Source organism: Heterodontus francisci, chromosome 4 (genome assembly GCF_036365525.1).
Source record: "Heterodontus francisci isolate sHetFra1 chromosome 4, sHetFra1.hap1, whole genome shotgun sequence".
NCBI classification, from domain to species: Eukaryota; Metazoa; Chordata; class Chondrichthyes; order Heterodontiformes; family Heterodontidae; genus Heterodontus; species Heterodontus francisci.
This window is the reverse complement of record NC_090374.1, coordinates 40400673-40415536: the sequence shown is the minus strand read 5'-3', so window position 1 is coordinate 40415536 and position 14864 is coordinate 40400673. Positions and strand designations below refer to the sequence as shown.

General features: G+C 43.1%; 1 protein-coding gene across 3 annotated transcripts in view; it reads left to right on the top strand.

Annotated features, from left to right (window-relative positions):
* The window catches only part of LOC137368979 (long-chain-fatty-acid--CoA ligase 1-like), a 199085-nt gene that overhangs the window by 132611 nt on the left and 51610 nt on the right, over window positions 1–14864 (top strand). For all 3 annotated transcript variants that reach the window (XM_068029399.1, XM_068029398.1, XM_068029400.1), the window contains exons 8-11: window positions 5980–6012; window positions 11190–11241; window positions 11591–11664; window positions 14022–14099. In XM_068029399.1, the coding sequence (XP_067885500.1) occupies window positions 5980–6012; window positions 11190–11241; window positions 11591–11664; window positions 14022–14099 (237 nt within the window). The remainder of the gene's footprint in view (window positions 1–5979; window positions 6013–11189; window positions 11242–11590; window positions 11665–14021; window positions 14100–14864) is intronic.

The window sequence follows — 14864 nt, the reverse complement described above, 5'->3', positions numbered from 1 at the left end:
ACAGTTGCAGCAACACTTCCCTACTTTTATACTCTATTCCTTTAGCAATAAATGCCAAAATTCCATTTTCCTTCCTTATTACCTGCTGAACCTGCATACTAGTTTTCTGCGATTCATGCACGAGGACACCCAGATCCCTCTGCACCGAATCACTCTGAAGTTTCTCTCCATTTAGATAATTTGTCTTTCTATTCTTCCGACCAAAATGGATAACCTCACACTTGTCCATGTTAAACTCCATCTGCCAAATTTTGGCCCATTCACCTAACCTATCCATATCCATTTGTAAATTTCCTATTTCTTTATTGCAACTTACTATCCCAACTATTTTAGTGTCATCTGCAAGTTTGGCTATAGTACCTTCTATCCATGTATCCAAGTCATTAATATGGATTGTAAATAGTTGGGGCCCGAGGGCAGAACCCTGTGGCACCCTACTAGTTACATCTTGCCAACCAGAAAAAGACACATTTATCCCGACTCTCTGTTTTCTGTTGGTTAGCCAATCCTCTATCTGAGCCAATAAATTGCCGCTAGCCCCATGTGATCTTACCTTGTGTATTAACCTTTTGTGCGACACCTTATAAAATGCCGTCTGGAAGTCCAGATATACTACATCTACAGGATCCCCATTATCCACTTTGCTTGTTACATCTTCGAAGAGCTCTAGCAAATTAGTCAAACACGATTTACCCTTCATAAAACCATGCTGACTCTGATGGATTGCATTTTGACTTTCTAAATGTCCTGTTATTACTTCCTTAATTCTAACAATTTCCCAACGACAGATGTTAAACTAACTGGTCTATAGTTTCCTACTTTCTGCCTCCCTCCCTTTTTGAATAAGGGTGTTATAGTAGAATTTTTCCAATGCACTGGAACCTTTCCCGCATCCAGGGAATCTTTATTTATTTATTTATTTCGAGATACGGCACTGAAACAGGCCCTTCGGCCCACCAGGTCTGTGCCGACCAACAACCACCCATTTTTATACTAACCCTACAGTAATCCCATATTCCCTACCACCTACCTACACTAGGGGCAATTTACAACAGCCAATTTACCCATCATCTGCAAGTCTTTGGCGGTGGGAGGAAACCGGAGCACCCGGTGAAAACCCACGCGGTCACAGGGAGATCTTGCAAACTCCGCACAGGCAGTACCCAGAATCGAACCCGGGTCCCTGGAGCTGTGAGACTGCGGTGCTAACCACTGTGCCGCCCATTTTGGAATATTATAACCAATGGATCCACTATCTCCGCTGCCACTTCCTTTAAGACCCTAGGATGTAGGCCATCAGGCCCTGGGGACTTGTCTGCCTTCAATCCCAATAGTTTGCTCAGTACTTTTTCCCTAGTGATGATGATTGTTCTAAGTTCCTCCCTTTCTATAACCTCTGCATTTCCTGTTACTATTGAGATGGTACTCGTGTCCTCCACCGTGAAAACTGAGGCAAAATACTGATTTAGTGTCTCCGCCATTTCTGTGTTCCCCTCTATGAACTCCCCAGTCTCATCCTCCAAGGGACCAACATTCACTTTATTACCCTTTTCCCTTTTGTATACTTTTAGAAGCTTTTGCTATCCGTTTTTATATTTTGTTCCAATTTTCTTAATTTACCTTTGCTGTTTTTATTACTTTTTTAGTAACCCTTTGTTGATCTTTAAAAGTTTCCCAATCTTCCAGCCTGCCACTGGCCTTTGCAATATGGTATGCCTTAGTATTTGTCTTTATGTTATCCTTAACTTCCTTGCTCAGCCACGGATGTTTTTTCCTCCCTTACAATTATGTCCTCTTCACAACTTACTTTCCTACCTATCTTTGTGTCATCAACTATACCTTCGATCCCTTCATCTAAGTCATTTATATAAATTGTAAAAATTGAGGTCCAAGCACAGATCCCTGTAGCACACCACTCGTTATATCTTGCCAACCGGAAGATTATCCATTTATGCCTACTGTCTGTTTCCTGTTAGCTAGCCAATCTTCTATCCATGCCAATATGTTACTCCCTACACCATGAGCTTCTATTTTCTGCAATAACCTTTGATCTGGCACCTTATCAAATGCTTTCTGGAAATCTAGGTACAATATATCCACCGGTTCCCGTTTATCCACAGCACATGTAACTCCCTCAAAGAACTCTAATAAATTGGTTAAACATGATTTCCCTTTCACAAAACCATGTTGACTCTGCCTGATTACCTTGAATTTTTCGAAATGCTCTGCTATACCGTCTTTAATAATAGCTTCTAACATTTTCCCTAAGACAGATGTTAAGCTAACTGGCCTGTAGTTTCCTGCTTTCTCTCTCCCTCCCTTGTTGAATAAAGGAGTTACATTTGCTATTTTCCAATCTAATGGAACCTTCCCCGCATCTAGGGAATTTTGGAAAATTGAAGCTAACGCATCAACTATCTCACTAGCCACTTCTTTAACACCCTAGGGTGAAGTCCATCAGGACCCAGGGACTTGTCAGCCCACAGCTCCAACAATTTGTTCAGTACCACTTCCCTGGTGATTGTAATTTTCTCAAGTTCCTCCCTCCCTTCCATTTCCTGACTTATAGCTAATACTGGGATGTTACTTGTATCCTCAATAGTGAAAACCGAAGCAAAATATTTGTTCAATTCATCTGCCATCTCCTTATTATCAATGATTAATTCCCAGACTCACTTTCTGCAGGACCAATGCTCACTTTAACTCTCTTTTTAAAATATCTATAGAAACTCTTACTATCTGTCTTTATATTTCTAGCTACCTTTCTCTTTCAGTCTTTCTAATTTTACCTTCCTTATCAATCTTTTAGTCAATCATTCTTTGCTGTTTTTTATATTCTGTCCAATCTTCTGACCTGCCTTCCATCTTTGTGCAATTATAGCCTTTTTCTTTTAAGTTTGATAAGTTCTTTAACTGTTTTAGTTAACCACAGATGGCGGGTCCCACCTGTGGAATTTTTCTTTCTCATTGAAATGTATCTCTGCTGTGTATTCTGAAATATCCCCTTAAACGTCTGCCACTGCATCTCTAGAAACTTATCCCTTAACCTGATTTGCCAGTTCACTTTAGCTAGCTATACTTTCATGCCCTCATAATTGCCCTTATTTAAGTTTAAAATGCTAGTCTTGGACCCACTCTTCTCTCCCTCAAACTGAATGTAAAATTCAACCATATTATGATCGCTGCTACCGAGATCATCAATTATTCCTATCTCGTTGCACAATTCCCGGTCTAGTATAGCCTACTGTCTGGTTGACTCCAGAACGTATTGTTCCAAGAAATTATCCTGAAAACATTCTATGTACTCCTCATCTAGGCTACCTCTGCCCATCTGATTTTTCCAGTCTTTATATAGGTTAAAATCCCCCACAATTATCGCTGTACCTTTCTGACAAGCTGCCTTATTTCTTCCTTTATACCCTGTCCTACAGTGCGGTTAATGTTAGGTGGTCTGTACACCACTCCCACAACTGATGTCTTGGCTTTATCCAAACTGCTTCTGGTCTCCTGCATCCTGGTCTTCTGAACTTAGGTCATCCCTCTCTATTGTGCTAACACCATAATTAATTAACGGAGCTACCCCTCCACCTTTTCCTACCTTCCTGTCCTTCCTAAATGCCATACACCCTTCAATATTCAGGTCCCAATCTATGTCATCCTGCAGCCATGTCTTTGTAATGGCTATCAGATCCTACTTATTTATTTCTATTTGTGCTCTTATTTCATTTGTTTTGTTTCGAATGCTACGTGCATTCAGATACAGAGCCTTTAGTTTTGTCCTTTTATTATTTTTGTAACCTGTAATCTGCTGATTTACTCTTAGATTTGTACGCTCTGTCCCTTCCTGTCACAGTCTGCTTATCATTTCCCATTTTAATACCATTTTCTCCTGCCTTGTCTCTTCTCCTTGATTCACCATATCTTCCCAAATTTGATCCCTTGCCTCCACTATTCAATTTTAAACCCTCTCTACTTCCCTAGTTATGCAGCCATCTAGAACACCGGCCCCAGCATAGTTCGGGTGTAGACCGTCCCAACGGTACAGCCACCACATTCTCCAGTACAGGTGCCAGTGCCCCATGAACCGGAACCCACTTCTACACCAGTCTTTGCGTCACGCATTAATTTCTGTAATCTTACTTGCCCTATGCCAATTTGCACGTGGCTCAGGTAATAATCCAGAGATTATTACCTTTGAGGTTCTGCTTCTTAATTTGGTGCCTAGTTCCTCATACTGACTGTGCAGAACCTTTTTCCTTGTCCTGCCTTTTTCATTGGTATCTACGTGACCACAACGACTGGATCCTCCCCCTCCCACTGCAAGTTCTTCTCTAGCCCTGAGCAGATCTCCTGAATCGTGGCACCGGGTAGGCAACACAGCCATCTGGACTCTTGCTCTTTGCTGCAGAGAACAGTGTCAATCTCCCTAACTACACTGTCCCCTACTACCACTACATTCCTTTTTTCTCCCTGCACTTGAATGGCTTCCTGTACCATGGTGCCGTGGTCAGGTTGCTCATCCACCCTGCAGCCCCCACTCTCATCCAAACAAGCTGACAGAACCTCAGACCTGTTGGACAATTGCAAAGGCTAAGGCTGCTGCACTCCTGCCCTCTGGGGCCCCCTTACCTGCCTCAGCTGCAGCCACACTCTCCTGTCCCTAACCACTGACCAAATCAGAAGACCCTATCCTAAGGGATGTGACCGCCTCCTGATACAAAATGTCCAGATAACTTTCCCCCTTCCTGATGTGTCGCAGTGTCTGCAGTTCGACCTCCAGTTCAGTGACTCTGAGCCAAAGCTCTTCGAGCTGCAAATACTTACTGCAGACATGTTTGCCCTGGGATCACGCTGGCACCCAGAAGCTCCCATATGCTGCAACTGTGAGACATCACCTGTCCTGCCATCCTTAATATGTTTTAATTAACTACTTAATTATCTTATTCAATTCTTTATTTTATTTTCCTTTTTTTATATATATTTTATAAAGCTTACCACTAGTTCCTTTACTATTTTAAACATTAGGATTAGAATGGACCATAATCACTTGTCAGATACTCGCCAAACAGGTAGCTTCTTCCCAAACCAACCACCTACCCGCTTGCCTATGATGTTTGATGCTATGTTTGATTTAAATTAAATTAAAAGCTTAGCTGTATGCTCGCCCTGGCGGCTCTCTGTTTCCCTGCTCTCACTGTTGATTGTGATGTCGCTCTGATTTTTCAATTTTTTTTTTTCCTGCTGCGCTCCCGCCGTGCTCCTCTCTCTCTCTCACTCTGTCTCTGGTCTCCGGCTCTGGGCTTTTGGCATGCTTTTAAAACCTCCGCTCCCGCTGTGCTCCTCTCTCTCTCTCTCTCTCTCACTCTGTCTCCAACTCTGGGCTTTTGGCATGCTTTTAAAACCTCCGCTCCCGCCGTGCTCCTCTCTCTCTCTCACTCTGTCTCTGGTCTCCGACTCTGGGCTTTTGGCATGCTTTTAAAACCTCCGTTCCCGCCGTGCTCCTCTCTCTCTCTCACTCTGTCTCCGACTCTGGGCTTTTGGCGCGCTTTTTAAACCTCCACACCCGCTGTGCTCCTCTCTCTCTCTCTCTCACTCTGTCTCTGGTCTCCGAATCTGAGCTTTTGGCATGCTTTTTAAACCTCCACACCCGCTGTGCTCTCACTCTGTCTCCGGTCTCCGACTCTGAGCTTTTGGCATGCTTTTTAAACCTCCACACCCGCTGTGCTCCTCTCTCTCACTCACCCCGTCTCTGGTCTCCAACTCTGGGTTTTTGGTGCGCTTTTTAAACCTCCGCACCCACCGTGCTCCTCTCTCTCACTCGCCCTGCCTCCGGATCAGGTTCCACAAGCACAATATCTTGCTTATATAGCAAATATATGTAATATAAATCTTACCTATTGAATTTACTTGATTTGCATACCAGAACTAAAATGGATATGTATGTTGCAAATTTATTGTTCGTTTCTATTTTTCTTCTAGAATGCAGGAAGCTTGCAGAAATGGAAGTCAAAAGTAAGTAAACCTTGTTTATCCCCAGTGTTCATGATTAACCTAAAAGCTGCTAATGACCAAATAACAGTCTGTGGTTTTTAAAGACATATATCCACATCCCTAAATACTCAACCTTGCATTTTCAGGAGTGTGATTTTTAAATTTGTTTCTTTTCATTCATGAGATGTGGATGTCACTGACAAGGCCAGCATTTATTGCCCATCACTAATTGTCCTTGAGAAGGTGGTGGTGAGCTGCCTTCTTGAACTGCTGCAGTCCATGTGGTCTAGGAACGCCCATAGTGCTGTTAGGGAGGGACTTCCAGCATTTTGACTCAGTAACAGTGGAGGAATGGCAATTATATTTCCAAGTCAGGACAGTGTGTGATTTTGGGGAGAACTTGCAGGTGGTGGTGTTCCCATGAGAATGATGCCCTTGAACTTCTAGGCGATGGAGGTTTTGCATATGGAAGGTGCCTTGGTGAGTTGCTGCAGTGCAACTTGTAGATGCACTGCTGCCATGCTGTGTCACTGGTAGAGGGAGTCAATGTTTAAGGTGGTGAATGGGGTGCCAATCAAGTAGACTGCTTTAATAAAAGCAAAATACTGCGGATGCTGAAAATGTGAAACAAAAACAAGAAATGCTGGAATCACTCAGCAGGTCTGGCAGCATCTGTGGAAAGAGAAGCAGAGTTAATGTTTCGGGTCAGTGACCCTTCTTCGGAACTGACAAATATTAGAAAAGTCACAGATTATGAGCAAGTGAGATGGGGGTGGGGCAAGAGATAACAAAGGAGAAGGTGCAGATTGGACCAGGCCACATAGCTGACCAAAAGGTCATGGAGCAAAGGCAAACAATATGTTAATGGTGTGTTGAAAGACAAAGCATTAGTACAGATTAGGTGTGAATACACTGAATATTGAACAGCAGCAAGTGCAAACCTGAAAAAAACAGTGGGTAAGCAAACTGAACAAACTAAGATGAAATGAAATAAATGCAAAAAAAGATTGTAAAAAATGTAAAAAAGAATGTAAAAAAAGGAAGAAAAAATACCTAAAAATGAAAGTAAAATGGGGGGCTGTCATGCTCTGAAATTATTGAACTCAATGTTCAGTCCGGCAGGCTGTAGTGTGCCTAATCGGTAGATGAGATGCTGTTCCTCGAGCTTGCGTTGATGTTCACTGGAACACTGCAGCAATCCCAGGATAGAGATGTGAGCATGAGAGCAGGGGGGAGTGTTGAAATGGCAAGCAACCGGAAGCTCAGGGTCCTGCTTGCGGACTGAGCGGAGATGTTCCGCAAAGCGGTCACCCAGTCTGCGCTTGGTCTCCCCAATGTAGAGGAGACCACACTGTGAGCAGCGAATACAGTACACTACATTGAAAGAAGTAGAAGTAGATCGCTGCTTCACCTGAAAGGAGTGTTTGGGGCTTGGGACAAGTCCCCAGATGTTAGTGACAAAGACTATGCAGTGACTCCTGGGCAGGGTGTGCTTTTTGTCATATATGGTGCCTAGGTCGATGCCAGGTGGTCCGCCCAGTTTTATTATTCTTCAGCTTTTCTGTAGCAGTTTGATACAACTGAGTGGCTTGCTAGGCCATTTCAGAAGTTAGGTAAGGTCACCACATTGCTATAGACCTGGAGTCAAATTCAGACCAGACTGAGTAAGGACAGAAGATTTCTTTCCCTAAAGGACATTAATGAACTCCCAGATTTTAAGACAATTTGGTAGTTTCATGATTATTACGGAGATTAGCTTTTTATTCCAGATTAACTAAATTTAAATTACCCCAGCTGCCATAGTGGGATTTCAATTTGGGAAGAGTTTGAGTCCTGGGTGAACAAGGATTGGCTGAAACAGCACAACAGCAGTCAACTAAACTCTTTATCACTCCACCCCAAATGTAAATAACTCATAAGATAAGATTTATTGAAGTGTTCAGGTATGTAAAAGGCAGGGGTGTAAATAGAGACATAGGAACAGGCGGAGGCCATTCAGCCCCTTGAGCCTGTTCTGCCTTTAAATTGGATCATGGCTGATCTGTATTGTAACTCCATTTACCCACCTTTGTTCCATAACCCTTAATCCCCTGGAGCATTACTGCTATGGATTACTCATCCAGTAACATTGGCACTATGCTATTATTCTCATTACAATTTTCACAATAAATTGAGGCGCAATGTGGACATTTGGACAGATTTTTATCCAGTAACTTTGTTCTCTGCATCACTGGTCCTTAATCTTCCCTTCGGACCCCACTGTGCTCCTAAGCTCCCAGCTCCATAACTCAGTTGAACCATGGGATGGCTTCTGCCCTGTTAGTAAGCAATAATACATAAAGCACTGAACAGTGTTAGGCCCTCAATGCACATATCTAAAAGTCTTGCTAAATTTGCATTGTACAACAATGCACTACTCCCAAGAAAAGCTATAGATTTTGTACAATCATTTTGCGTGTCCTGATATTTTAATCTTTTCAATGCTGAACAATTTATCAATTCTTTTCAAATATTCAGGATAATCACCTTGAAGCTTTTACACTAAGAATAAGTCCAACTGTCTTTATAATTCTTCATAACCTAGAATCCTCATACCTGTAATCATTTTGGCTGCTCAGCTGAAGTATTATTCTTCCTATGATTAGAACTATTTAGTAATCGAGATGGGATCTGTCCAACCCTTTAATGGAAGTAATATGCAACACCTATGCAGTCATATTCAGCTGGCCTCAGACACCGGAAACAGCAGAGGAATGTATGATGGCATTAAGAGAGCTCTTGGGCCAACCATCAAGAAGATCGCCCCCCTCAAATCTAAATCAGGGGACATAATCACTGACCAATGCAAACAAATGGACCGCTGGGTTGAGCACTACCCAGAACTGTACTCCAGGGAGAATGTTGTCACTGAGAATGCCCTCAATGCAGCCCAGCCTCTACCAGTCATGGATGAGCTGGACATACAGCCAACAAAATCGGAACTCAGTGATGCCATTGATTCTCTAGCCAGCGGAGAAGCCCGTGGGAAGGACAGCATTACCCCTGAAATAATCAAGAGTGCCAAGCCTGCTATACTCTCAGCACTACATGAACTGCTTTGCTTGTGCTGGGACGAGGGAGCAGTACCTCAGGACATGCGCGATGCCAATATCATCATCCTTTATAAAAACAAAGGTGACCGCGGTGACTGCAACAACTACCGTGGAATCTCCCTGCTCAGCATAGTGGGGAAAGTCTTTGCTCGAGTCGCTCTAAACAGGCTCCAGAAGCTGGCCGAGCGCGTCTAACCTGAGGCACAGTGTGGCTTTCGTGCAGAGAGATCGACCGTTGACATGCTGTTCTCCCTTCGTCAGATACAGGAGAAATGCCGCAAACAACAGATGCCCCTCTACATTGCTTTCGTTGATCTCACCAAAGCCTTTGACCTCGTCAGCAGATGTGGTCTCTTCAGACTACTAGAAAAGATTGGATGTCCATCAAAGCTACTAAGTATCATCACCTCATTCCATGACAATATGAAAGGCACAATTCAACATGGTGGCTCCTCATCAGACCCCTTTCCTATCCTGAGTGGCGTGAAACAGGGCTGTGTTCTCGCACCCACACTTTTTGGGATTTTCTTCTCCCTGCTGCTTTCACATGCGTTCAAGTCCTCTGAAGAAGGAATTTTCCTCCACACAAGATGAGGGGGCAGGTTGTTCAACCTTGCCCGTCTAAGAGACAAGTCCAAAGTACGGAAAGTCCTCATCAGGGAACTCCTCTTTGCTAACGATGCTGCTTTAACATCTCACACTGAAGAGTGCCTGCAGAGTCTCATCGACAGGTTTGCGGCTGCCTGCAATGAATTTGGCCTAACCATCAGCCTCAAGAAAACGAACATCATGGGGCAGGACGTCAGAAATGCTCCATCCATCAATATTGGCGACCACGCTCTGGAAGTGGTTCAAGAGTTCACCTACCTAGGCTCAACTATCACCAGTAACCTGTCTCTAGATGCAGAAATCAACAAGCGCATGGGAAAGGCTTCCACTGCTATGTCCAGCCTGGCCAAGAGAGTGTGGGAAAATGGCGCACTGACACGGAACACAAAAGTCCGAGTGTATCAAGCCTGTGTCCTCAGTACCTTGCTCTATGGCAGCGAGGCCTGGACAATGTATGTCAGCCAAGAGCGACGTCTCAATTCATTCCATCTTCGCTGCCTCTGGAGAATACTTGGCATCAGGTGGCAGGACCGTATCTCCAACACAGAAGTCCTCGAGGCGGCCAACATCCCCAGCTTATACACACTACTGAGTCAGCGGCGCTTGAGATGGCTTGGCCATGTGAGCCGCATGGAAGATGGCAGGATCCCCAAAGACACATTGTACAGCGAGCTCGCCACTGGTATCAGACCCACCGGCCGTCCATGTCTCCGCTTTAAAGACGTCTGCAAACGCGACATGAAGTCCTGCAACATTGATCACAAGCCGTGGGAGTCAGTTGCCAGCGTTCGCCAGAGCTGGCGGGCAGCCATAAAGGCGGGGCTAAAGTGTGGCGAGTCGAAGAGACTTAGCAGTTGGCAGGAAAAAAGACAGAGGCGGAAGGGGAGAGCCAACTGTGTAACAGCCCTGACAAATAAATTTTTCTGCAGCACCTGTGGAAGAGCCTGTCACTCTAGAATTGGCCTTTATAGCCACTCCAGGCGCTGCTCCGCACACCACTGACCACCTCCAGGCGCGTATCCATTGTCTCTCGAGATAAGGAGGCCAAAGAAGAAGAAGAATTACTTGTATTTTGATGTGTACCCTATCCCTCAGTCACTACTGTTATGTAGGTGGCTAAGTTGCACACAGCAAGGTCCTAGAAACAGCAGTGAGATAAATTAGCAGCTAGTCGTTTCGACCCACCTGAACAGGCAGACAGATGGGGCCTCAGTTTAATATGCCATCCAAAAGGTGGCACCTCCAACAGTGCAACCTTTCTTCATTACTGCACTGAAGTGTAAGCCTACATTATGTTCCTGGAGTGATTTTCTAATTCAGTGGCAAGAATAAATTGTGGCAAACTGACACCTAGTGGCTCAAATATCTTAATTTTCAGACTCTTCTGAATTTGGGTGCGTTATTTGCTTTTCCCCTTTTTGGCATCATTATCTGTGAGATTGGAGATTTTCTTCAAAGACATTTTTATATATAACCTGTTATTTTCTTTCATTACAGCCACCACAGCCTCGTGACTTGGCTGTTATTTGTTTCACTAGTGGAACCACAGGCAAGTACTTGGGAGTCATTTTCACCTTTTTTAATGCATATTTCTGGTTTCCCATGGTGGAATACTAATCGCCTTTTTCTCTGACAACAAAAACCACAGATCCGTATTCAGTGTTAAACGGTATGACTGTCCCAGTTGTATTTCATTCTTCACCCGAATTAGTTTCTGACTGAAAAATGCAGAAAATTTACTGTATGTCTTATTCATTTGTGTGAGATCAGCTGAATGAGTTTTCTCTGAAATCACTTTAAAATTGCATATGTTTGTATTTTGTCATATTTAACTCTGATAATGGACTGATGCTGGTTTACAATGGGTTAATTAAACTTGTTTACTGTTGCTTTTTCAGGAAACCCCAAAGGGGCAATGCTGACTCATAGAAACGTTGTGTCTAATTTCTCTGCTTTTATGAAAGTCACAGAGGTAAACACCAGGTGCTATCATCATGTCCTGTATTTCCAAATGGCATTGTACTTTATGGGCTGAATTTTGTTGCAGTCCTGGCGTCGGGATCTGTGGCAGGGTGGGGGTGCGTGACTGGAAGATTGTAACGGCAGCGGCGCTCCATGGAGCCCGAAGCTGGGAGTGCCAGGCCCAATCTTCCCGGCGGCGGTGGGGCTCCATGGCGTCCCCATGGCCGCTTGGCAACAGGACTCGCCTTTTGAATATTTAAATAAGGAGCATGAATACATTTAAATGAAATTGACAACTATCTTACCAGTTGTCTGCTATCTTGCGTGCGGCAGCTGGCACTCACGCGTCTTCACTTTCCCGTCCAGGGAAAGCTGGCGCCACTGAAGTGGGGAAGGGGGAACCTAGGATATTTAGTGTAGTGGACAGGGTTACGGGTCCAATCAGCATGTGTAGTGTGTGGGGGTGGGGGGTGTGGTGGTGGGTGACATCTGCACTTTGAACAGTTGGGGATGGGGGGATGGTCAAATCATCCATCTCAGTGTTTTTGGTGGGGGTAGGGGGAAGGGAGGGCAACTATTATATGTAAGTGTTATTGGCGCGGGAAGGATGATATTTTTTTTGCAGTGTACTCGGTGGCGGGTGGGGGTACAGGTTTAAATATTTAAATTTAGCGGCAGGTCTGGCTGCCCTTTAAAAATGGCACCAACGCCTGCGCAGAGGCAGCTGACGCCATTGCCGGCATCGCAAAGACTGTCCTCACCACGTGATTGGGGGAGGCGGCGATATGGCATGCCTGCCGCTGCTCCTGAAAGTGGGAACGTTAAATCCAGCCCTATGTCTTTGCTTTGATGTGCAGCAGTCAAGCAAGTTGATTCTTTAGGTGTGATATTTTCTAAGGGAGCATGAGGAATAATACCAAAATCTTTAGATGAAAATGATTTTATATTGCATTTATAAAGTGCCTTATCACATATCTCTGACATTTAAAGCATGTGCACTTCATTAAGAGCAGTTATTTTTGCTTTGTACGTGACTGTTGCAGTCATTTTATCAATAGCAAAATAGCAATGTCCCACAAATGGCAATGACATGAATTATTAGATTATCTATATATTCTTTTGGTGCTTGAGGGCAGGATGTTGATCTGGACACTGGGAGAACTTACTGCTCCACGTGTAATGTCAAACCAAAGTGGTGTGACTAACCCTCCAGGGAGTCTGTTGTTGCTTTTCTGTAGATCCAGAACAGGCCCTGATTCTGTTTATACTCCAGAAATAATTCATGGCCAAGATGTTCAAATTTAAAGCAAAAAGATAATACCAGGTATTCCATCCTGAAATTGGCGAGAACTGTACTGACTTTCACTTGATCTCAGCGTATTTTGCGAGCAGCTTCATTTACCTGGATAGCCACAGGGCGCACTTGAGCAGCGGCCTTAAAGGGACAGGCTACATTAGCAGTTAAGTGTCATAATACTGCAAATCCCAGATGACAGGAAATTGGTTAGTATTTAAGTATCTGTTCTGCTTTCTGACCAAACTCAACATGATGGCCTCTTACAAGGCAGTGTATCAATTGTGCCCATATTACAATCTTTACAATCCTACTCAGTCTCCTGTGGCATTAAATATTTAATGAGTTGCTTGTTTTATGCGATGCTCTTTTAAAAATCTAGCAGCATTATTCATAGAACTTCAACATTAGTATTATAGCAACTTGGATGAAATTGCTGCCAACTACACTTGACACCTCTGATGAGGGTATTCACACTTTGAGAGGTTTTGATAAAATCTATTTCTGCTGGTCAGTGGTGACTAATATGCATAAGTGGCTAAATATTTAAAATGTATGGGAAATGGAATGAAATAGATCTCTGTTTCAGAGAGCTACTACGGCTGTGATGGACTAAACACCTTTCTGTGCTGCGGAATTGTACGATTCTAAGTACACCTGTACAATTTTGTTGGAAATAGACAATAGCGGTAGTTTATACATGTATAAAAAGTCAGATTTTTTTTTAGCTTTTAATATTCTCAGGTTATTGGTGAATAGAACTCCTGAGCTTTTAGTGATTTAACAATGCAAATAACAAGAATGGAGAGCTTCAGATGATGTGATGTCAAAATCTCCTTTTTCTGTAATTTGATCTTTTGCTTTCAATTAAAACATGTATTCATCTCTCATATCTATCTTCTTTCCTCTCACTTCATTGTCTGTCTTCCTCCATGATCATGCAGAATGTGAACGTTCCTATTCCTGATGATATTCTAATCTCTTTCTTGCCTCTGGGTCATATGTTTGAAAGATTGGTGGAGGTAGGTCCCTTTGATCAACCCAAGCCTGAGTTATGTGTTGTGTTTTTACAGGGACATTGGGTGGCAACACCCTCTGACGTACACATTTCCTTTTTACCACTTGCACACATGTTTGAACGCTTGGTGGAGGTAAGATGCAGAATTTCAAGACCTTAAGCTGTATTTCAAAATTCAGAATGGTTATGAGGGTCTAATTCGCTGTAACAGTTATTGATATTAAGATATTTGCATAGCATGGTAACATTTTTGATTTTCATTTCGTAGCCACAGTAAGTTGCCAAACTTCAACTTTACGGTGTTTTGAATCAATAGTAACAGGTCTCTACAGTGATTTCATTGATGCCATGTATCATTTAATACCTCTGATGTGTAGCTCCAGTGAATTCCCTGTATGGTCAAAGATCAGTCAGGCCACCATATGAGGAAAGAAAATTCACGATTACGCTTTTGCTGTGTGAATAGAATACAGTATAAAATTGAAGGTTTGATATCCTTACAAAATATTGGTCCATTCACTTAAAGCATTTTGTTTGGCGGACTGTTCAAATATCATGCATTTTACATTTTGTGTCTATTAGATGTTGAAAGAATTTGTGCAAGTGTTTGTCCGTTATCTTCAGGGCAGATGGAAGATAATTTTAGGTGACACTTTTTGTTTCAAATTGGCCAAGATTGTTAATAAGGTAAAGTGTAATTACCGCTGGATGAAGTTTGTCAAATTGTAGAACTTAGAACATTAATACTGTATGAAATCTGGAGAAAGAAATCCCTTCATCTTGAAAAGTGAACAGATAAGAGGGCTTCACAAGTTGAAGGAATGGTGCCTTTTTAGGGAAGCTTAGGATAATTGGCGTCATTAATGGTTTGCTTCTTGAAGTCTTATAGCTTCTTCAT